Source organism: Rhinopithecus roxellana, chromosome 7, assembly GCF_007565055.1.
Source record: "Rhinopithecus roxellana isolate Shanxi Qingling chromosome 7, ASM756505v1, whole genome shotgun sequence".
Classification (NCBI taxonomy): Eukaryota; Metazoa; Chordata; class Mammalia; order Primates; family Cercopithecidae; genus Rhinopithecus; species Rhinopithecus roxellana.
In genome coordinates, this window is record NC_044555.1 from 61763556 (window position 1) to 61788544 (window position 24989).

General features: G+C 34.7%; 1 protein-coding gene across 1 annotated transcript in view; it reads left to right on the forward strand.

Moving 5' to 3' along the window:
- CFAP47 (cilia and flagella associated protein 47) overlaps positions 1-24989 on the forward strand; it is a 508878-nt gene that overhangs the window by 325736 nt on the left and 158153 nt on the right. The window contains exons 46-49 of the mRNA XM_030933635.1: positions 607-803; positions 1736-1879; positions 2488-2661; positions 5960-6071. Coding sequence (XP_030789495.1) covers positions 607-803; positions 1736-1879; positions 2488-2661; positions 5960-6071 — 627 coding nt within the window. The remainder of the gene's footprint in view (positions 1-606; positions 804-1735; positions 1880-2487; positions 2662-5959; positions 6072-24989) is intronic.

The following is a 24989-nucleotide window of genomic DNA, read 5'->3' on the forward strand; positions in this document are numbered from 1 at the left end:
AATTGCACATGCCCGTTTCTGGTTCCATTGGTTATTAACTATGAAAAAATTATTTCTATCTGCTAGCCAAGTTGCAAATTATTTTGATTGCTGTGAGACAGAGCACCTCTAAGTCGTAGAAATGTGGCAGACAGTAAAGCCCATCTAATATTGCATGTATTTCCTTATATCTCAGCCCCCTTTCAATTAGGTAGAGTCACATAGCTGGGTCTTGCCAGTTAAATGTAATGTGCATATTGATTTTGAGCTGAAAACTGAAACGTCCTTGAGCAAACTTCCAGCCATTCCTTTTCCCCTGACCTCTCAGCCAAAGAACAGAGATGTTTGTTATGGTACAACTGCAAGATGGTAGTATCTTTCACAGTAGGGAGTCCTGAGTGACTTTGAGGAGCAGACTGTTCTCTGACCAGTGCAGTATGTATACTCTAATTGATAAATAAGCTTGCATGGTAAGCCCTGGAGACTTAGAGGTAGTGTGTTATCCCAGTGAAACCTATTTTAGGTTATGCAGTACAATTTAATATAATAATATTAAATATTGCTTACCAAGATGAATTTTAGGTTTTATATGATTTTAAATGAACTGTTTTAAAATTATTTTGATAGCTTCAGATGGATCTGTACCACTTCCTTTGCAATTTCTTCCTCTCCATCCTGGACGCTACCCTTGTAAAATTTTATTGAAATCAAGGTATGATGTGCGTGCCTATTATGTTGAAGGTATTGTGAATGAAGAACAACCAGAGGCCACATTTGAGTTTGAAACACCAGCATTTGAAGCCCTTACTCAGAATATTCCAGTAGTATGTATAAACTTTTTTGGTACCTTTCTTTATTCATATTGCCACTGTGTCAAAGTCCTCCAGATGTCTCATCTTGAACTATTACAGATTTCTGATTGTCTTATCTGCTGTCAATTATTTCTTCATATTTATGTCAGAATGTCTTCCTAAATATAAATGTTACTCTGTTACTCATCTCATCAATCACTTCTGCTGGATCTTTTTGCTTAAAACAATTAACTCCAATGTCCTTAATGTATCATTAAATTCCTTCTTGCTTCACAAAGCAGAGTTATGGACTCTCAGGCCACTCTACTCTAATTTCTGTTGTGATCTAATACTTGGTTAAGATGGGTTCAGAGGCACTGAGAACAACGATTGGCTGTAGCTTGGCTACTTATTAGCCAGAGTGACAATATAGTGTAAAAGAAGGTAAGGTAATTGTAAAGAAGTTTGGCTTTTTAGAGGGATAAATTGCCTTTTTTGGTTTATTTGTTTGTCTAATTATTAAAGACATGACAAAAGTCAATCTGAAGCACAAAATTTTGTTCTGATGAGATATATAATCTTTGCTATGTGAGCAATCTACCAGTTAGAATACCTGTTATTACCTCGAATTAGGAGTAAAGTGTGTCCTCTAAGGCCATTTTATCATTTTACTGGCAATTAGTAGGTGAGACAAAGGGAAATTTCTTTAGATATTAAATAATCCTTTGATAGATCAATTAGGCAATGCTTTTATGTGACATAGAAAGAACATATAGTCATCATTATGCCTTATGTTTACATTTTTGATATTTATTCTTAACAAATATGACTTTCCAATGGTGATTCCTAGGAAATACAATTAAAAATACAATATATAATGTTATAAAAAACACCAAGAATTCATATGTAATTCAATTTCATCAATATCATCCCTCTAATATTTTTGTACCTTTTTCATGCTTTAGAAAAATCAAACAAATGATAAATGTACATTTCGAGTTACTATAGAAGGAGAATGGTTTTGTGGACCTGTTGATTTACATGTTGGACCAGGTGAAATTGTGCAGTATCCTCTCACATTCAAACCTATTTTTGAATGTGTCATTACGGTATGAACTCATTGATATTTTCCCCAGTATTAATTAATAGTATCATTAGTCAGTAAACTAATGTATGACATTAGTCTTTTAATTGATAGTACAACTTCTTAGCAGAAAAGTTAATATTTTCCATGTATTTGACTATTTTTACTTAAAACTTTAATACATGTTTTAATATGAAGCATAAACATCATGAACATAACAATATTTTTGTCTGTGAATACTAGCATTCAAATTAATTTTTTACAGCATGCTGAACAAAGTAAGATAATTACTTTTCCTTCCTGTTCATTAAAGAAATTGGTATATCAGAAAATACTTTCTTAAGACAATATTTCTTTTACATGGAAGTAGACATGCATATAATTGCTGTGTATGAGAATGCCTATATACATTCTGTAAGTTAGAGAGGGTAATGAGAAATAAATGACTTTTCACCAGACATTTGTCTTTATGTGTTCGGTAGAAGCATTTATTTGTGTATTGAAAAAGTCAATGGCTAACACCTCTCTACAAGCTCATTTTATTAACCAGACACAAGATTAATAAGATAGCAGAGGTTGTTTAACATTTAACTATGACTCCTATAGACCTGAAATTTGTCTGATTTCTCATAGGGTAAACTTATTCTACAAAATGTAGTAGATGGTATGGAGCACATCTTTGACATAAAAGGGGTTGGAAAAAAACCTTCAGCCTTGGAACACATTACTGTGGAATGTCAAGTGGGGAATGTGACACAAAAACATATAACATTGCCTAATTTGACAAATACTGCCCTAACATTTAAGGTAAGCTTTTATTTTTAGTGTGAAAGTGTTTTCTTCTGAATATGGTGAATCACATGAACTATAATAATTACAAACAATTTTTTAAACATTTAGTTTTACTTAATCAGATGAAGCAATGTCACATAAGATGTTTACAATCCTATTATTAGTCCAACAGCTTTTAAATATCATTTCAATTATAAAGTTGAATTAGGATGAAATAAGTCTTATATTTATATAACTATGAAGCACATTAAAATCTTATTTGAGTCATGCGCTTTTCATTGAAAAAATTGTACATGATAATAAAAGGTGTTTTCAAAAATATTTACAAACATCTTTTAAAATTTTAATGTGAAATCTGTAGGCAAAACAAAATTTCAGAAGTGTAGCCTATCATTTACCAGTGTGAATAATAGTGGAAATACTAAGGAATGCATAATTGTTTACATCCTTTGACTTATTTATTTTTTGTTTTAGTTTTTTTTTTTTTTTTTTTGATCTGTTGCTCAAGTTGGAGGGCAGTGGTATGATCTTGGCTCACTGCAGCCTCCACCTCCTGGGTTCAAGTGAATCTTGTGTCTCAGCCTCCCAAGTAGCTGGGATTATAGGCATGTGCCACCACACCCAGCTACTTTTTATATTTTTTGTAGAGATGGGGTTCCACCATGTTGGCCAGGCTGGAATCAAACTCCTGGCCTCAAGTTATCCACCCACCTTCGCCTCCCAAAGTGCTTGGATTACAGGCATGAGCCACTGTGCCTGGCCTATATCATTATTTTTTTATGAAGCATTATACTCTTCCATCCTCACTTGGTTCATGTAAACCAATCTTTAAATAACATTTTCCACTCACTCCTACAATTATCTACAAATAGTTACTTGCTTAATAGGATCCTCAAAAGAAGCTTCAAATGTCTACCTAGTATAGGTGCCTGAATTCAGTTTTAGAGGGGACTACAGAAGTTTGTAAATTCTCTGGGTTTACTCTTTGCCTTTTTGGTAACCCTGATAAATATGTGCCTTGGTTTTCCTCTTCTTTCTTTGCTAGATTGTAAATGAAATTAATATTCTAAAGGAAACTCTTATCTTTTCACGTCTGGCTGAAATTTTTCAGTGCTATCTCTTACCTTCAAAATCAAAACCTAGTCCTTTGCCCATTTTTTTATAGAGATATCTGGATTTTAATGTCTTTTTTTTCTGTTGAGTTGTGTTTTCCTTATATTTTATGATATGGTTTGGCTGTGTCCCCACCCAGATCTCATCTTGAATTGTAGCTCCCATAATTCCCATGGTCATGGGTGGGACCTGGTGGGAGGTAATTGAATCGTGTGGGCTGGTTTTTCCCACACTGTCCTCGTGATAATGAATAAGTCTCATGAGATCTGATGGTTTTATAAAGGGAAGTTCCCCTGCATATGTTCTCTCTGGCTTACCACCATGTAAGACGTATCTGTTACTTTTCACCATGATAGTGAGGCCTCCCCAGCCACATGGAAGTGTGTGTCCATTAAAAAGATTTTTCTTTATAAATTACCCAGTCTTGGGTGTGTCTTTATCAGCAGCATGAAAATAGACTACTACATTTTAACTATTATCCTCATATCACCTATGTAATTTGCAAATATTTTGCCCATTCCTCAGGTTGCCTTTTATTTCATTGATTGTTTCCTTTGCTGTGACCTCTGTGAACTCAAGACCAGTAACATGTGAAGTTTGATACTGTTGACCTACCTTCTTAATGCTATTCACCCTTTATTTTATATTATTCTACATTTCTTGTTTCCTTGACATTAATTCCTTAACATTGGATTATCAAGTGATAATCAAACCTTGATTGTTACTTATCTGGTCCTTTTATTCCTCTAATCTTCTGATTTCAAGTTTTATGCATCAAAAGCATCCTTATTTCTGTATGTGGATAAAGGAAAACTCTTTTAAACAGTTGGTGAGAGTGTAAATTCGTACAGCCATTACGATAAACATTATGAAGTTTCTTCCAAAAATTAAAAACATAACTATCATATGATTCTGTAATTCCACTGCTGGGTATATATTGAAAAGAGTTGAAATCTCTATGTCAAAAAATTATCTGCGCTTTCATGTTCATTGCGGCATTATTCACAATAGCCAAGATATGGACTGAACCTGTGTCCATCAACAAATGAATGGATAAAGAAAATGTGATAAATACACAGTGAAATACTATTCAGTCTTAAGACAGAAGGAAATCCTGTCATTTGTGACATGGATGAACCTGGAGGCCATTATGTTGAGTGAAGTAAGCCAGGCACAGAAAACCAAATACTGCATGATCTCAATTATATGTGGAATCTAAAAAAGTTCAGTTCATGGAAGTGGAGAGTAGAATGGTGGTTATCAGGGGCTGATGAGGGGAGTTGTTGGAGAGATGTAAATCAAAGGACACAAAATTTCAGTTAGATAGAAGAAATAAGTTGAAGAGAATTATTAGATCTAGTGTACAACATGGTTACGATAATTATAACAACGTATTCTTGAAAAGAGCTGAGAGAATAGATTTTTTTTGTTCACCACAAAAATAATAACTATGTGAGATAATGCATAGATTAATTAGTTTGATTTAGCCATTTCACAATGTATACATATACCAAAACATCATGTTATAAATATATGTAATTTCTCATCCATTAAGAGTATGAAAAAGTTTTCAAAAGTATGCTAAATAAAAAAGTCAGTGATAAAAGTCCACATCATACTGTTTAATTTCATTACTAATAATTGTTCATAATAGGCTCATATGTAGAGACACAAAGTAGATTAGTGTTTCCCTGAGCAGTGGGGAGTAGGAAGATATAAGCACTCAGGAAACTGAAAGTTGGGTTTAGCCAAGGTGTGGTCAAATGCTGCTTAAATATTTTTTGTTTGTTTTATTAATACTGATGTAGAAATTTATTGAAACAGTTCATCTCTTTTGTATATCAAACTGCCTAAAGACAATTGTGCATGGTCGATGAGAGCTATTCAGACTTTCTAAGCATCAATGATCTTGATATAAGTAGTAACATAATATAAGCATTATTTGTTTTGTAAGAGTAATTTCCTTTGTTCCATTTTTAAATAGTTTTGTTCTTAGATTTCTCTTCTACTGGATGTAGAATTTTTGTCTTGCTGTTTTTTAAAAAAGTGAATAATTTTATTGGGAGTATTTAGATTAAATTTCAGTTTGTTCTATGCTTTAACTTGTTACAGTAATTTCATGTAGTGTAATGTACTAAAGCATAGAAAAATATTTTATGTTGATACTACATAATTCTTATTTTTGAACTATCTTTTATAGGTAACTGCAGATCTTCCGATAGTGTGGGGAAATCCACAAATTACCGTATACCCTTATAAAGAAATTCTGTACCTGATTAATGTGCGCCCTTGGAAACGTGGTATATTGAAAGGTATAAAATCCATTAATAAAATATTAGTCATTTTCCTACTACACTAGGATGGAAATATGATGAGACAAAATAGAAATGCAATTTGTATTTCCTCTTTCTATTAAATGACTCAGAAGAAAATTTAGTTTTACATTTCAGTCATTAGCTTTCTAAATAATCAGATCTTTGATGCATACGTTTTATGTCTAGTGCTGTATTATCTTGGCCATTTCTTCAAATTTATTTGTGGAACAAATTTCTATAAATGAAAATATTTAATTAAGGGTATTTACATTTAAAATGTGATAAATACTTTCAAATAGTTATACCCGTGTATCAACCCAATGACATTTTAAGAGAATGTTTATTTACAGGACTGGATATCATAAAAACATTCACATGCATTTACTTGATATATGAAAAATAAGTGAAAGGTTTGATATATGTGAATTTTTTTTCCTTTATCTTCCCTTGTCTGCAATAAAGTATTTATTTATGCAGATTTCCCCAATGGTCCCTGAACAGAACTACTTACATGAGAATAGGAGGGAGAGGTGTTCCTGTTACTTTTTGAAGGGAGAGGAGTAAGAAGTGATAGAAGAGTAATAGCTAGTACTGAGGGATTGTGATTCATCAAAGGAATAAGTTGTCCTATTTGAGAGAAAATTAAATTCCCTATGGTAGTTGGATACTGTTGAGGAAATTCTGATAATGTAGGTAAGTGGATACAACTTTAGAAGTGTAGAAAGCATATACATATACACATATTCTTTCTACACTTACATATGTAGTGGTGTCTACTGCTCCTTGGATGTACTAGCCTCTCATCCCTGCTTATCTCAACAAAGTGTTTGAGGGAAGGGTTTATATCTGGTATAGAAGTGATAGAGAGCTGCTGCAAAGAAGAAAGTGCAGAGAGCATACTGGATGCCTATGCTATTAAAAAGCAGAAGGGAAATTTCAGAGTGCCAACCACAATGATCCCATTATTACCACTGTAATAGAATTTATGTAGGAGGAAACAGCTGCCCATCCCTACTCCCTGCTTCCAGTGTGCTTAACCTCAAATGCCAACACAGCAAAAATTGTTAGCATCTTCTGAAATCTGCCCCTTGTTTTTGAGATGTTTGGATTTACAAACCCCATTAATAAGTCCTCATTTGATAGGTAGATTTGAGCTATAATGTCTCTAGTCCAAATATTTCAGTAAAGTAACATATTTTACTATTTTTTAGGTAATCCATAAGAAGTGAATTGATTTAAAGAAATTTAAATTTTAGTTTTCATTTTAATTGTCACTGACAGTCCTAGTAGTTGGTATATTTTCCTTGATTTTAGAGTTTTAACTAGTCTTTCATAAAAGGCAGCAAGTCATTCAGAATTGGCGTAATTAGTTTCGATAAAACATAGTCAATTTCAATTTCCTGTTCTATAGAAAGCAGTGAGTTCTACTACTTCTGAGAAGAAACACATAAGAAACCACAAACAGTGAAACATCATTGAATTCGGAATGTTTATAACTACCACAAAGCACCTGGTCTGTGAATCAAACTCTTAAAGTTATTGGAATAGACTTACGAAAAATTAAATAATTAGATTTGGCAAGCCTTTCCTTTCTGTAATCTTTTCTGTTGTTGTTGTAGCAGCTTTTGTGACACCACAATATTTCAATACACATTTTTACTATTCAGATATGGACTATTAACATGTTGGTTTGAAAGAATTTAGAATGTATTTGGTGAAGTTAAATGCAGCTCAGGATACATTGTTAAGTGAGGATGAATTAGGTTAATGTTTCTGGCTATACAAACCATTTTACAGGATTCATAATTTTGAAAAATATTTACAAGACGTGATCACATTAGCTCTTCCCAGGGCTGTGCCTTAGAGTTAAATTAATTGTCCCATTATGCTTTGGAAAAAAACAGCCTGTAAAAGGGAGCTTAGCTCTAATTTTTATTGATATTACTATTGGAAGACTTAAACTATAGATTAAACAGTATAAATACAATTGCTTCTGAACAGCTGCTAACTAATCTGAAGTGATATAAAGAAAACTAGATTATAAAAATTTCACACACATGAGAATTTTCCTGCTTTTGCTGGTTAAAGAACTCTCTCCATGTATGTGTGCATGCATGTGTACACACATGTGTGTATGTATCAGATACTTTTTAAAAATTTTGTGTTCATTTTCAATTCTGTTCTTGATTATATAATAATCATTTAATAAAGACCTATAATTTGGAAAGCCTTAATAAACACAGTAGTTATGAACAAAGCTGACATTCAACTAATTGTGCTTTGCTTATTGAAATATTGTAACAACTGATCTTTTCTTATATGTTGGGATTAATATTTCCTTCCATCAGGCTCCCCAATGCTATGATTAAACTTTAGATATATCAAAGCATACCTTGATTGAGATGATTTATGGATACCAATTTCCACCACCAGATGTGAATTCCTGGGAAGAAGGAGCTACATGATATTCATATTTAGATATAGTGGTAATATTCAAAATAATTAACAAACCTCTATCCCAACACTGACCAACCAGAAAGGATACCTGATCTAGGTCCTGAGGCATCCTGATCTTTTATGTGTTAACACTTGAGTAGCTGCTAAATTGCTGGGAGGTTCCAAGAGTTCTGGGTGAGGGGCTGTGGTGTCTGGACTGGCAAAAGTTATTTGACAGTGGAGCTCAAACAACTGAATATTTGCCAACATATAAGAAAAGATCAGTTGTTACAATATTTCAATCATTATTTAAATTTTTGTAAGTCTATTCCAATAACTTTAAGAGTTTGATTCACAGACCAGGGGCTTTGTGGTAGTTATAAACATTCCGAATTCAATGATGTTTCACTGTTTGTGGTTTCTTATGTGTTTCTTCTCAGAAGTAGTAGAACTCACTGCTTTCTATAGAACAGGAAATTGAAATTGACTATGTTTTATCAAAACTAATTATGCCAATTCTGAATGACTTGCTGCCTTTTACGAAAGACTAGTTAAAACTCTAAAATTAAGGAAAATATACCAACTACTAGGACTGTCAGTGACAATTAAAATTTTTGTGGGTACATAGTAGTTGTATGTATTTGTGGGGTATATGAGATGTTTTGATAAAGGCGTGCATGCAATAAGAAATACATCATGGAGAATGGGATATCCTTTCTCCCAAGCATCTATTATTTGTGTTACAAACAATCCAATTACAATCTTTTAGTTATTTTAAACTGTACAATTAAGTTATTATTATCTATAGTCACCCTGTTGTACTATCAGATAGTAGGTCTTATTCATTTCTTCTATTTTATTGTACCAATTAACCATTCCTACCTCCCACCAACCCCCCACTACCGTTCCCAGCCTCTGGTAACCATCCTTCTATTCTCTATCACCATAAATTCAATTGTTTTGATTTCTAGATCCACAAATAAGTAAGAAAATGCAATGTTTGTCTTTCTGTGCCTGGCTTATTTCACTTAACATAACGATCTCCAGTTGTATATATGTTATTACAAATGGCAGGATCTCATTCTTTTTTATGGCTAAATCGTACTCCATTGTGTATATGTACACGTTTTCTTTATGTATTCATCTGTTGATGTACACTTAGGTTGCTTCCAAATCTTAAATATTGTGAACAGTGCTGCAACAAACATGGGGGTATAGCTATCTCTTTGATATATTGATTTCCTCTCTTTGGAGTATATACTCAGCGGTGGGATTACTGGATCACATGGTATATCTATTTTTCATTTTTTAAGGAACCTCTAAACTGTTCTTCACAATGGTTGTACTAATTTATATTCCCAACAGTATATGAGGGTTCCCCTTTCTCCACATCTTTGCCAGCGTTTGTTATTGCCTGCCTGTTGAATATAAGCCATGTTGCCCAGAGTGAGATGATATCTCATTGTAGTTTTGATTTGCATTTCTCTGATGAACAATAATGTTGAGAACCTTTTTACATGCCTGTTTGCCATTTATATGTCTTTTGAGATATATTTATTCAAATATTTCTCCCATTTTTATCAGATTATTAGTTTTTTTATAGAGTTGTTTGAGCTCCTTATATATTCTGGTCATTAATCCTTTGTCTGATGTGTAGTTTGCAAATGTGTTCTCCCATTCTGTGAGTTGTCACTTCACTTTGTTGATAAGTTTCTTTTACTGTGCAGAATATTTTTAATTTACCATTGTCTTCTGGCCTATAAAATTTCCACTGAAATGTCTGCTGTCAGACACATAGGAGCTCCATTGTATGTTATTTTTTTCTTTTCTCCTGCTGCTTTTAGGATCCTTCCTTTATCCTTGACCTTTGGGAGTTTGATTATTAAATGCCTTGAGATAGTCTTCTTTGAGTTAAAACTGCTTGGTTTCTATAATATTCTTGAATGTGGATAGTCGTATCTTTCTCTAGGTTTGGGAAGTTCTCCATTTTTATCCCTTGGAATAAACTTTCTACCCATAGTTCTTTGTTTACCTTCGCTTTAAGGCAAATAACTATCTTTCCAAAGGCAGAGGAGCCCCACCCTGTAGCTAAAACCGCTGCAGGCCATGAGGAATACTGCCAAATGACAGTCAATGTTCCTTTAAAGCCCAAGGACTCTCAAGTCAACTTGTGGTGAATGCTGCCTGACCTGGGACTCAACCTTCAGGGCAGTGGACTCTCCTCTTGCCCAGGGCAGGTCCAGAAACGTCATCCAGTAGACAAGTCCTGAAATCAAGGACACCAAGAGCCCCTGTGGCCATGCTGGTACCTAAGGTGCAAGATGATGTCCCTTTTACTTTTCGCTCTATTTTTCTCAAGCAGCCACCCTGTAGCCACCACAACTGGTGATGTGCTGAGTCTCACCTGAAGCCAGCAAGTCTCAGAGGCTCACCCAAGGCCCTTGATGTAGCACCTGGGTATTACTGCTGGTTATTCAGGGCCCAAGAACTCTTCAGTTAGCACATGACAAATGCTGCCAGGACTGTGTGCTTCCCTCCAATGTATCTGGTTCCCTTCTGACCAAATGTGTGTCTGGAAATGTCATCTGCGAGCTAGGGCCTAGAATGGGGTCCTCACAACATTTACTAATGCCTTATGCTGCTGTGGCTGAGCTGCTATCCAAAATGCAAGACAAAGTCCTCCCCAGTCTTCCCTCTCCTTTCCTCAAGGGGAAGGAAGGGGTCTCTTCTGGAACTATGAGCTATGCAGCCTGGGGTTAGGACTTCGGTGATGCCAGCTCTCCCTCACCCAGTTGGTGTCTCAGTAGGTCATGTATACCCCCTAGTCCATTGTCTCTGGGCTAGATCTAGGGTTCGCTTATGGATTGCAGTCTTTATAGCCTATACTGCCTTTCCAGTTTATTTATAGACCCAGCACAGTTTAGCCCTTAGTTGCAAGGTTTGTAGGAACTCAAGTTCAGACCACTGGGATTGACAATTCCACTCTAGCTAGGGCTGGTTTAAATGCTCCCGCTGTAGGTGGTCATCAGCTGATTTTGGTCTGGTTTTCCTTTCTGCTCTAACAGAAAAGCACTAAGTTAAATGCCCCACAATTGCTGTGCTTTTCCTCCTCCAGCACCCAGAGATGCTCTCTGCTCACTGCCACCATTGCTGTGGGGTGGGTGAGGGGTGGCATTGGAGACTCAAGACTATTTTTTTTCTATTTCTTCAGTGCATCTTTCCGTGACACAAATATAAAGCCAGGTACTATGAGGGCACACCTGATTTTTAGTTCTTATGAAAGTATTTTTTTCTGTGCCGATAAGTGTTAAAATGCCATCTTGCTCCATCTTGCTCCATCTCTCCCACCTTTGGCTTTCTTCTTTTTGCTTAGAATTGCTTTGACTATTTGGGCACTTTTTTTGGCTCCATATGAATTTTAAAATAATTTTTATTTCTGATTCTGTGAAAAATGTTGTTGATAGTTTCACAGAAATAACATTGAATCTGTACATTTCTTTGGAACGTTTGGCCATTTTAATAAGACTGATTCTTCCTATGCATGAGCATGGAATGTTTTTTCATTTGTGATGTCCTGTGATTTCTTTCAGCAGTGTTTTGTAATTCTCATTGTAGTCATTTTTCACCTCCTTGGTAAGCTGTATTTCTAGGCGGTTTATACTTTTTGTGCCTTTTATAAAAAGGACTCTGTTCTTGATTTGGCCCTGAATTAGGACATTTTCCATGTATAGAAATGCTACTGATTTTTGTGCATTGCTTTTGTATCCTGAAAATTTACTGAAGTCATTTATCAGTTCTGGAAGCCTTCTGGTGATGTCTGCGAGTTTTCTGAGTATAGAATCATATTGTCTGTCAAGAGATTGTTTGGCATCCTCTCTTCTGATTTGAATGTCCTTTATTTCTTTATTTTGTTTGATTGCTCTGGCTAGGACTTCTAGTATTGTGTTGAAGAGGAGTAGTGTGAGTGGACATCCTTTTCTTGTTCCAATTCTCAAGGTAGATATTTCCAAGTTTTGCCCATTCAGTATGATATTGACTATAGATTTGTTGTACATGGTTTTTATTATTTTGAGGTTTGTTCCTTTGGTGAGTAATTTGTTGAGGGTTTTGAATGTGAAGTGATGATGAATTTTATTGAAGGTCTTTTCTTTGTCTCTTATATCTTGATGTGCTTTCTTGCCCTCTAGATTTTGAATTCTATGTCTGACATTTCAGCCATTTCAATCTGATTAAGAACCATTTCTGGGAAGATAGTGTGATTTTTTTTTTTTTTTTTTTTTTTTTTTTTTTTTTTTTTTTTTTTTTGGAGGCAAAAAGATACTGTGACTTTTAGAGTTTCCAGAGTTCTGTGCTGGTTCTTTCCATCTGTGAGGGCTGATGTTCCTTTATCATTTGAAATTACTATCATTTGGATGGGCTTTATATTTTTATGGTCATTATTGTCCTTGAAGGTGTGACTGTGGTGCAAGTTGTGTATAGTTGAATGACTTAGTTTCTGGATGCTTTCAGAGGGCCAGTGCTTAATTTCACATTGCTGGGCTATGTGCTCTATCCACAGAGTGGCTGGTACTGGGTCCATGGCTTTGTCCACTGTTCCCTTGAGGTTAAGCCCCAACTGGGATGGAGGAGCTGAGGCACTACCAGATTATTGGCAACAGCACTCCATAGGGAATGGTGGGGGCACGGTGGGTGTAAATGCTCCAGTGGGGGTGGTGGCAGCACTATGGGTAAGAAGTACTCTGGTGGGGGACTTGGGGGTGCCACAGGTGAGAGGCTCTCCAGCAGGGATGCCATGGGTGGGATGCACTCGGGCTGGGACATGGTGTGACAGGGGTGGCAGGGTGCTACAGGTGGGATGCACTCCAGCAAGGGTGACACCAGAAGGAAGTACTTGGAGAAGTAGGGGGCCATGGGCTGGAAATGCTTCAGTGGGCACAGCATGGGCACTATTGGTAGGAGGTGCTCTGACAGGGGCACTGTGGGTGGGAACCCTTCTAGCAGGGGATGCCATGGGCAGAAAGTACTTTGATGGGACAGTGGTGGTGCCGCAGCTGATTGTGACCCATAGGGACAGTGGTGAGGTTGCAGACAAATGCCTTCTGGTTGGAGGTTGTCAGCAAAAGTGCTCCAGCGGGGTGACAGGAGGATATGGTTAAAGTGCTATGATGGTAGATGCTGGCAGAAAACCTTTTTGTAGGGTAGCTGAGGCTGCACTGGGTGTAGGCATGGCCTGGCAGGAACTCTGGGAGGGGCTGGAGGTCAGTGGGGCATGTAGATCAGATTTGCCCTGGTCCTATGGAAAAGACAGCCCTTCTCTCTCCAGGTCTAGCAGCTTACACATGTCAGACCCACCCCTTTCCTCAGGAGCTGTTCAGGGCCTGGAACGCATCCTGGCACTCAGCAATCAGATGCATGGTTTCCAGCTTCCTCCTCCTTCAGTCTTAACATCTGGGCCCTCTCTTCAACTTCTCTCAGTGCATTCTTTCAGACAGTCTGCTTGAAGCATGCCATATTCCTCAATATTCTGATCTGTCTTGGTGAGAGAAGTTCTTCCTGGCTGTGTCTACTTAGCCATCTTGTCCAAGTCTTTGACATTGAAAGAAACTTATTGACCATAGTACTATAGAAACAGCTGAGATATTATCTAATGTAAATTTTGCTTTTTCTGTGTTTTTCTTTCTCCTCACTGTTCCCTTCTTAATTTGATTTGCAAAAGCCAAAAATGCCAGATGATTATATAGACCTCTCTTGACAACTTCCAAATACGATATGGGCATATGGGGGATTTGGAACTTCTTTTGTCCCCTCTCTATTCTAGCTTATTTCAATGAAAAAAAAAACTAGGTAGAGTGCTATCAATATCTTGGTTGAAACTGAATTTGGATCTTTTTGGCTTTTTGCCGTCACCAATATTGACTGCCATACTTGTAGAAGCAAAACCGATCAGGTGTCATTGGTCTTTGAAAATAATCGTTGTTTGCTGTAAAGTGGTTCATGTTCTTTTAGGTGACAGGATTGATTTTTAAAAGCAAGACCTTGAGGCATTGTGGAGATCGTATATTTGGTATTCCTGGATGCTCTCATGGTCCTTTGGACATTTTTCTTTTCTTTTATGATTTTAGCTTTCCCAGGTAGCCTATGCTCTGATGGTTCGTGATGGCATTACCCTAGAGGGTTTGTGAGCACTAGACCTTTTCTTTCTGACTCTTGATACCAAAATCAAGATGAGTATTAATTCTATCCCCAGGTTGTACTCACATGATTGTCTAGAAATGAATTCATTTGTGTAAATAGATCTACAAGTGATGTCACATACAGCATTTTCTGCCTTTACATAAGATGATCTGTCCTCTGATTGCTAGCCTGGCCTTGGCCTCCAGACCAACACCTGGCATACAACTGCAGGTGTCCAGTCAACAACAGAAGAATAGAAGAAGAAATGCATTTTCAAAAATAAAGTTCCTCCCAATATATTTTTAAAGTTACTTAGTATTGCAATAATAAGAGTACAAAAAAATATGAGAACAAGGAAGATTTACTTGCTTGAAGAAAAGTAAATTTGAAACTGCCTATACTCTGTCATGCTGAAGGAAAGACATTCCTGTAACTTAATTGTTTGCCACAAGGTCCAACTCTCACTTGTAATTTTGGATTATATATTAGATAATTAATTCTTGCTGGAAGTGAAGGCTATAGATGCTCTATTGAATATAAATTTGTGTTTCTTTAGGAAGAAGGTTCTAGTGGCTGATGAATCCACCCATTATATTCTAGAGAAAGTCTTTATCTTTTAATTTTGAGCTACTAAGATAGGTTTAGCATTTTTATTAAGAAAATTAAACTTCTCTCTTTCTCTCTCTCTCTGTGTGTGTGTGTGTGTGTGTGTGTGTGTGTGCATGTCTGTCTGTCTGTCTGTCTCTCTATCTGTCCTGCTTGCTCAATCAAAAGAATTTGTGTATGTTGTGGCAAGTTATTTACAGTCAAATGAAAATGTGATTTGGCAGGTTGTTGGTTTTTCTCATGTAAGACATAAGAATCTCAGATATAGCGGTTACATAATCACAGATACAAGAGTTTATTGTAAAGTATTTCAATATTTTTTTCATTAGAAACTTTTCAAATTTAAAATACTCTTCAATGATCCTTTTCTAAATGTCAGGATTTAAGCATGAACTATTGAATTTACTAATTCAGTTAGATAATTTTTCAGAAATTCTGAAACTTCAGAAGAATTGGCTCTTAAATCTTTTTAAAATATGTCAGTATTTCAAAAAGGGTTGCAAATACTGATAAACCTTTGACTCTGACTACTCTTTACGCTTTTGTGAAAAGTGGTCTCCCTGTGGTTATGGCACGGATAAGGACCAAAAGTTTCTTTTAATACTAAAATTCATTTTATAGCTCATGTAAAAGTAATCATAGAAAAAAGTTACACTAAAATGAAAGAAAAATAAATGAAAACTTTACACAGAGGCTTAGAAAGCCACCTTCCTAAGTGTAGTGAATCTAAACAAATGATCAGGCAATTCAATTCAATTTGATACCAATGAGACATACTTGACTTTAAAGACTTAAGAGGAGAGGTCAACTGACAGAGATTTTAGATAAATAGATACAAACAAATACAGGTGATAGACACATAGATTAAAGTTCCTCTGGATGTATAAATATGGTGGCTTCAGTCATTATTCTGCGTTAATTTTCTTGCACGTGACATTGCTTAGTGTTGGAAAGATCCATATAAGTGACTGTTAACTACACTTTTGCACTCTGTTTGTACAGTATTTCTGATTTGAGGTAACATTTCTCAATTCCTATCATACTGCTGAGCAGTGCTTGCTGGGAGGGGTGGGTATAATTTCTGAAACAGGCAGTATGTTTTTTAACAGCTTTATTGTTGTGTAATTGAAATACAATAAATTGTGGATACTTAATATATAGACTTTGAGAAATTTTAACACATATATATGCCTATGAAGCCATTGAGATAGTAAGTATAACTGTCACTCCAAAAGGTATTGTTGTGCCCATTTTTAATCCCTTTTCCCCTCCCTCTCATATGCTAAGCTATGCTTGCCTTAGGCAACCAGTTATCTGTTTTCAATCAGTTTATATGCATTTCAAACATTGTATATAAATGAAATCATACAGTGTGCACAGTTTTATGCTGTTTTGCTTTGTGCAAAATAATTATTCTAAGATCAATCTACATGATAAATAAATCAATAGTTTATTCCTTTTAATGCTGAGTAGTATTTAATGGAGGATATACCACAATAATTTGTTTATCCATTTATCTGTTGATAAACATTTGGTTTTTTCCCTATTTTTTGGCAATTAAAAATATAGCTGCTATGAACATTAATGTATAAGTCTTTGTATAGACATATGCTTTTATACCTCTGAAGGAAATAACTTATGAATGCAATATTTAGATCATATGGTAATTGAATTTATACTGTTTAAAGAAACTGCCAGATAGTTTCCCAAATAGTGTTTCTTTTCCCATTTCTCACAACAGTGTATGAGAAATCCAGTTCCTCCACATTCTTGACCATACTTAATAGGGTTACACATTCTAATTTTAACCATTTTAATTTGTAGATATTGCTATCACAGTGTGGTTTAAATTTTCATTTCCATAATGAATAATGCCATTGAGCATCTTTACATGTCTTTGTTTGTCATCCATGTATCTTCTTTACTAAAATGCCTTTTAAAATCCTTTACCTATTGTTGCTCCCCCATTGGGTTACTTTTTATTGTTGAATTTTGAGAGTTTTACAATGTGTGTGTGTGTGTGTGTGTGTGTGTGTGTATAATATATATATCAGATACAATAAACATGTATTTGATAAAGGATTTGTGTCTAGTATGTATATATATTATATATAGTATATATAATATAGTGAATATATATAATTATATATTATATACATATTCTGTACACAAATCCTTTATCAGATACATGTTTTTATAGGTAGTATATGTATAATATAGTGAATATATATACTTATATACATATTCTGGACACAAACTGTTTATCAGATACATGTTTTTATAAACCTTTTTCTAGTCTGTAGCTTACCTTTTTTTTTTTTTTTTTTTTTTTTTTTTTTGAGACGGAGTCTCGCTCTGCCGCCCAGGCTGGAGTGCAGTGGCCGGATCTCAGCTCACTGCAAGCTCCGCCTCCTGGGTTTAGGCCATTCTCCTGCCTCAGCCTCCCGAGCAGCTGGGACTACAGGCGCCCGCCACGTCGCCCGGCTAGTTTTTTGTATTTTTTAGTAGAGACGGGGTTTCACCGTGTTAACCAGGATGGTCTCGATCTTCTGACCTCGTGATCCGCCCGCCTCGGCCTCCCAAAGTGCTGGGATTACAGGCTTGAGCCACCGCGCCCGGCCGGCTTACCTTTTTTTCATGAGGTCTATTGAAGAGCAGGAGTTTTTTATTTTGATGAAATGTAATGAATTACTTTTTTCTTACATGAACCAGAAAGAAGCACGTGGTTTTAATAGCTATCTGAACCATCACTGCGTTAACATTTTGCCCCAGCCTCTGTTTTTCATCAGCCATGTAATTTTGTTTTTCTCACCTTGCTGTTTTGGTCCCCTAATGAAGGGGCAATAAAACAAAGGAAAGTGGGTTAAAAGGGGTTAAAAGTAAGCTTAAAATGAAGGGTGGAAAAAAGAAAGGGACAGAAGGAAGAGAAAATTTAGTGAAAGATTTTTTGGGGCATTATAGTCTTGCTTCAGTGATTTTATAGATTTTTGTAGGGTAGTATGATATTAGAGAAACAAAACTTTATTCAAATTTATTTGATCATATGTAATACAATGTTCACAGAGAAGATACTTATACCAAAACTTCTTGACGGAAGTAATTTGCTTCCATGGTTCACAAATTGATGAAATCCCAGCCATACAGAGATTTTCCTTAACAGTACATCTCCTTAGCAGTTGGAGGCAATGGAGCATGGAGTCAACTGGCTTTTGGCAATTTTCTGAGGGATGAGAGTTTAGGTGATTAATGTGCAGTATCTGAGCTCTATCTCTTTAGGTCAAATTCAGTGTTATGTAAGGACAAGTGTACTTCAAAACATTTATGAAAATGCATTTTATGAAAAAATCTATTCATGGGTTTCAAAATACTTTTTGCACCAAAATAAACTCATGCTAACTTGACATAACATATCTAAATAGGACCTAGTTTGAGATGCTAAGTAGGCTGAGACATCGTTTGGAAGAGACTCTATGAAAGCAATATGAATTCTGCTAATATTGAAATAAGAGCAAACACCAAATTTACAGTGAAGCTTTAGTGGGAAAAAAAAAATAGTGAAATCATTAATGCTTTACAGAAAGTTTAAGGGAACAATAACCCAAAGAAATCAGCAGTTTACAAATGGGTAACTCATTTTAAGAATGTACAAGATGATGTTGAAAATGAAGTCCACAGTGGCAGGCACATCAATTTGAGAGTAAAAATTCATCCTGTTTGAGTCCTAATTGAATAGGACCTACAGTTACTGGCAAAACCAATAGCCAACACTATAGACATCTTAATTTGTTTAACTTATAGAATTGTGACTGAAAAGTTAAAGTTGACAAAGTTTTTACTCGATGTGTGCCAAAACTGTCGCACCCAGATCAGCTGCAAACAAAATTAGAGCTTTCAATGGAAATTTTAAACAAATGAGATCAAGATTCTGAAGCATTTCTTCAAATAATTGTAACAGGTAAAACATGGCTTTACCAGCAAAATCTTGAATACAAAGTAAATTCAAGCAAGAGGTGGAAGTAGACCAGTTAAAGCAAAATATGAGAGCAAAGGTCGTGGCAACAGTTTTTTGGGATGCTCAAGGCATTTAGCTTGTTGACTTTCTGGAAGGCCAAAGAACAATAACATTTGCTTATTAAGAGAGTGTTTTGAGTAAGTTATCCAGAACTTCAGCAAAAAAATGCTCACGTAAGCTTATCCAGATGGTTCTTCTGCACCATGACAATGCACCTGCTCATTCCTCTCATCAGACAAGGGCAGTTTTGTGAGACTTTCAACAGGAAATCATTAGGTATCTGCCTTATAGTCTGGATTTGACTCTTTCTGACTTCTGACTTTTTTTCCTCTTATCATAAAAAAATCTTTAAAGGGCAGCATTTTTCTTCAGTTAATAATTAAGAAAGACTGCTTTGACGTGGTTAAATTTCCAGGACCCTCAGTTTTCTTAGGGATGAACTAAATGGCTGATACCAGCACTTACAAAAGTGTCTTGATTTTGATATAGCTTATGTTGAGAAATAAAGTTTATATAATTTTTATTCTTATCTTTTAATTATAGTTTTCCATAAACTTTTTGAAGTTCCCTCATATGTGAGTGATTTGTATATTTTCCAATCAAAAATTATATTTATTCTGTAGTATATTTTGTGATATTCAAACACAATTTAAATTATAATTTCTCATATTATATGCCAGGGAAATATATATACCTTTGCCACTTACTAACTGTGTGATCTAGGCAAAGTTAGACAACCTTCCCTAAGCCCAGGTTCTTCAGCTTTAAAATGGGCCCAATGAGTAATTAACTCATATGTTTCTTGCAAGAGTTAATTAAGATGATGAACAGGAACCATTTAGCATATGCCTAGCACACAGTAAGCATTCGATAAATATTTTTAAAATTACTTTCAAAGGAAAACCCATGAATACAAAATTGTGTTTTCCAGCCTTTAAACTTGAGGCTTTTATATGGTAATATATACTTAGAAAAAACTTGATTCCTGTTACATTTTTTCCCCTCATAGTCTATTGAGACAAACTGAAAATCTCCAGTAATTCAATGATGCTGTTATCTTAATGTGGGGAGTTGCTTTTAGATACTAGTATTATTACTGTCATATTTATAGTTTTACCAAAGCAGTCTAATCATTTTCCTATTACTTTGACAAACTCAAGCACCAACAAACCAAGTTTTATATTTATTTTTGTTTCCTGTTGAAACAATTGACCTTACCCTGAAGAGTGGAATATAGGAAACAAAAAGATAGCATGTACATATATTGTGAAAAAAAGTTACCATGTTTTGGAAAGCATATTATTCTCATCATCATTATTTGCTGCATTTCATTTGAAGATTTACTGCTGACAATCAGGTTGCTAAGTATAATGTTATTCATTATAATATGTGACAAGAATTTGACTGTCTCTTCCACCATAACTAATTAACAATAAAAAATAAATGTAAAATGAAAAGAAAAAAAATGTTTAGAAACAAAATTAAATTGACATTGTCAAGAAAAAGGTTTTTCACTAGAAAAAAATCTAGGCAAATTAATGGCATACTTCTAAGATATATTGTTTAAAAATGTTCCTTCAATTAAAACATGAACTACTGAGTAAACACATAATTGCTTCTGTAGTTCTCTTTACCAGTTTTTATTTTTTGCCATAAATAGTTAACTATTTCTCATTCTGTTCTATAATATACGGTCTTGTAATACTCATATAGGGCTTTTTAATTGTTTTACAAATGAATGCCCAATTTCTATTTGTTAGGGGATAATAAAACGTAATAAACTTTAAATGAGTGAGTTAGGGGAAAGAAAACTATGCTGAGTCTATAATGGACTGAAATTAGTGAGAATGGAAAATATGTACTTTTAATTTGTGAGCGTACAGATGGTCCTGGAGTTATAATGTTTCTCCTTATGATTTTTCAACTTTATGATGGTGCAAAAGCAATACACATTTAGGACACTCCTTGACTTATGATGGGGGTTATGGCTGTGTAAACCCATTGTATATTTAAAAAATATGGTAAGTTTAAAGTGCATTGTCAACTTAGGATATTTTTAACTTATGATCATTTTACCGGGACATAAGCCTCATTACAAATTGAGGGGCATCTATACTTGATAGTATTTGAAATACTGGTTAGATTACTTTATTAGTTAAGCCAAGCATATTGTGTAACATATGTAGGTTTATGCAAATATTGACTTTATCTGACTGAATTGTTTTCTTAATTTCCTACTCAAATTGTTCATTGCCAGTGTATAAAAATGTACGATATTGCATGTTGATTTTGTTCATGAACATGCGCTGAATGCTTTAACAAGTTTTTATGTGGAATCCTTAAAGTTTTCTGTATATAGCATGTCATATAAAAAGAAATAAATATTTTTTCTTTCTAATTTGGATGCCTCTATTACTTTTTTTCATAACTCCTTTGCCTAGAGCACCCAGTACTATATTGGATAGAAGTGGAAAAAATACAGGCATCCTTGTCTTGTTTCTGATCTTAGAGGAAGAGCTTTCTGTCTTATACCTTATATATGATGTTACATGTGAGTTTATCCTACATTGCCATTATCGTGTTTGGATGTTTCCTTCTATTCCTAGTTTATTGAATTTTTTTTTTAATCATAAAAGGGAGTTGAATTCTGTGAAGTGCTTTTTTTTTCTTTGCTTTGTTTTGCTTTTTTTCTTTTTTCTTTTTTTTTTTTTTTTTTTTTTTTTTTTTTTTTTTTTTTTTTTTGAGACAGGGTCTCACTCTGTCCTCGGGCTGGAGTGCAGTGGCACCATCTTGGCTCACTGCAAACTCCACCTCCCAGGCTCAAGTGATTCTACTGAGTAGCCGGAACTACAGGTGGGTGCCACCACACCAGGCTAATTTTTGTATTTTTTGTAGGAACGGGATTTTGCCATGTTGCTCAGGCTAGTCTTGAAATCCTGGGTTTAAGCTATCCACCCTCCTCAGCCTCCCAAAAAGTGCTCGGACTACAGGCATGAACCACCACACCTGACCTGAATTTTGTCAAAAGTTTTCTATGCATTAGGTGAGATCGTTTGTGTGTGTGTGTGTGTGTTCCTACATTCTATTACTGTGGTATATTAAATTGATTGATTTTTGTATGTTGAATGACCATTCATTAATTCATTCTGGAAATGAATTTCATTTGATCATAGTGTATAATCCCTTGGCTATGTTGCTGAATTCAGTATGCCAGTGTTTTGTTAAGGATTTCTGCATGAATGTTCATAAGAGATACTGAACTTTAGTTTTCTTTGCTTGTAGTGTCTTTGGTTTTGGTATCAGGGCAATGTTAGCCTTCTAGAATGAGTTAGTGAGTATTCCCTCCTCTTCAAATTTTTGTAGGTGTTTGAGAAAGATTGATGTTAATTCCTCTTTATTAAATGTTTAGTAGAATTCAACAGTGAAGACCTCTGGTCTTGGGGTTTACTTTGTTGGAAGGATTTTTATTACCGATTCAATATCCTCACAGTTTTGTATCTACGCAGATCTTCTATTTCTTGAAGAGACAGTTTTAGTAGATTGTGTGTTTCTAAGAAACTTTCCATTTAATCTAAAGTAATCAATTTTTTGGTGTACAATTCATAATATTCTCATAATCATTTTTATTTTGGTAAAATAGATAGCATAAAAACATATTTATATATGTGTATATATATATCTTAATTCATGTCACTAGTCATGCATTTCAAGATGGAAATCAAGTTCCTCTTGTTTTACATTTATGAATAATAGTTCAACAGCATCTTTGTATATAACTCTTCACTGACTGTGCTAGTTTACCTGTAGGGATAAAATTTAATATGCAAGTTATTTATAGGATAAGTAACAAAACTGATATGTCAAACGGGATATGCACTTTCAAGATTGTGGATTTTGCAAAATAACTCTCCAAAAAAATACCCGTTTTTACTCTCACTACCAGTGTTTGAGATCAGGGCTGTCACTCAACATTTTTATCTAAGGTGAATGTTACCAAAGGTGTTAAGAATTGCCAATTTGAAAGAAAAATCTCTTTTTTCTATTTTTGGAGGGGAATATAAGTAATTTGAATCTATATTTCCATATAATGTGTTTATTAAATTTTAGTATAAGTGTTATTTTAGCTTTAAATATTAAATTACAACTTTTACTCTCTACCTTTAATGCTCTCTAAAATTTTAAGTAGCATGACAATATTCTGTTATTTACAGATTTGCTTAGGTCAGTGTCAGGTATGTTTTGAGTCATTTTTGGTAATTTATGTTGCACATTCCATCCAGAGTTTAGAACTAAGCCTAGAATAATATTAGTATGCATGTGTACATAAACATCAAAAATAAATATACAAATACATATCTACACACCCATTAGAAAGAATTGGTTCTCGGATTTATGTGAAAGTTGAACAACTAGATTAATGTCCAGAAGTAATTGAGAAGGAACAACAATACACCATGTGTAAAATTCTTAAATATAGGATGGTGATCTTGAGTCTAGTACATGACTACCCATGGATGATGGCAGGCAGCATAGTCTAATGTCATGCTTTTAAAAGAAGCCTGGAATTTTGAGGGATTTGGGAGGAGAAATATTCTAGAGGCAGCAATGCAGAAAAAGAATACTTCCCAGAGTTCCATGACTGTGGGATAATGAGAGGACTGCAGTGAGAACCTTCCTGTGGCTTCTTTGCACACAATTTCTTACAGTATATTCTTAATCTGATTTAATTTGTTTTGCTACTATAGAAGAAATTATTCAATTTCATGGATATGTATAATAAATTACTCACATTTAGTTTCATAATAGCAGTTATATTCCATATAAACGTAAAAGTGATCCAATAATGGCCAAATGAAGCTGACAATGAATATAAGATGTCACATTGTCTTGTCAAGTTTCTATCCTCTGTCTTTTAAAATGGAAAAAAAAAAAAACCCAGCAAATGTTCTATTGATGATAGTAAATGTTATGTCTTACAAGTATTCAAAGCCCATAGCAGGCATGATCTGTGCCTGGAAGAATTCATGGCCTGTTCCTGTGGCTTGCTGTCACTGCATTGGACAGTGAGGACATATATGTACCTGAGGACAATGCATTTTTAAAAAGAAGTGGATTTCAAACATTTTTATCTAAGACCTACAACAAAAAAATTGATTTTACAGTGTGACTTAATAAACACATATACATATTCTCTACTATATGCACAGCTACAAATAAAACAGAAACAAAAATTGTATGAAACAATACTTTCTTTACTACATAGAATGTGTTTTCAGTTTAATGTCTGTGCTGTCCAGTATTAAAGATACTGGAAACAAGTGACTATTTCAATTTCAATTAATTAAAACCAAATAATATTACATTAGCCATATGTGGCTATTGGCTACCATGTTGGATAGCACAAATATAGAATATTACCATCATTGCAGAAAGTTTGATTGGAAAGCTCTAGGTCTGTTCTATCATATTCTGAAATAATTTCATGAATCGCTGTTGAGTTGAAAGCTGAGGTTTAAATATGTAAAGAGAGTCAGCTTGGGAAATGTATATTTAAATACATTCACACACTGAATTACTGAGATTGTTTTCAGGACAGTGGATTAACCATAAAAATATTTCTGTGGGTACAACATGCAAATGCTGAAAATGCTTTCTCTATAACAACACTATACAATATAAATAAAACA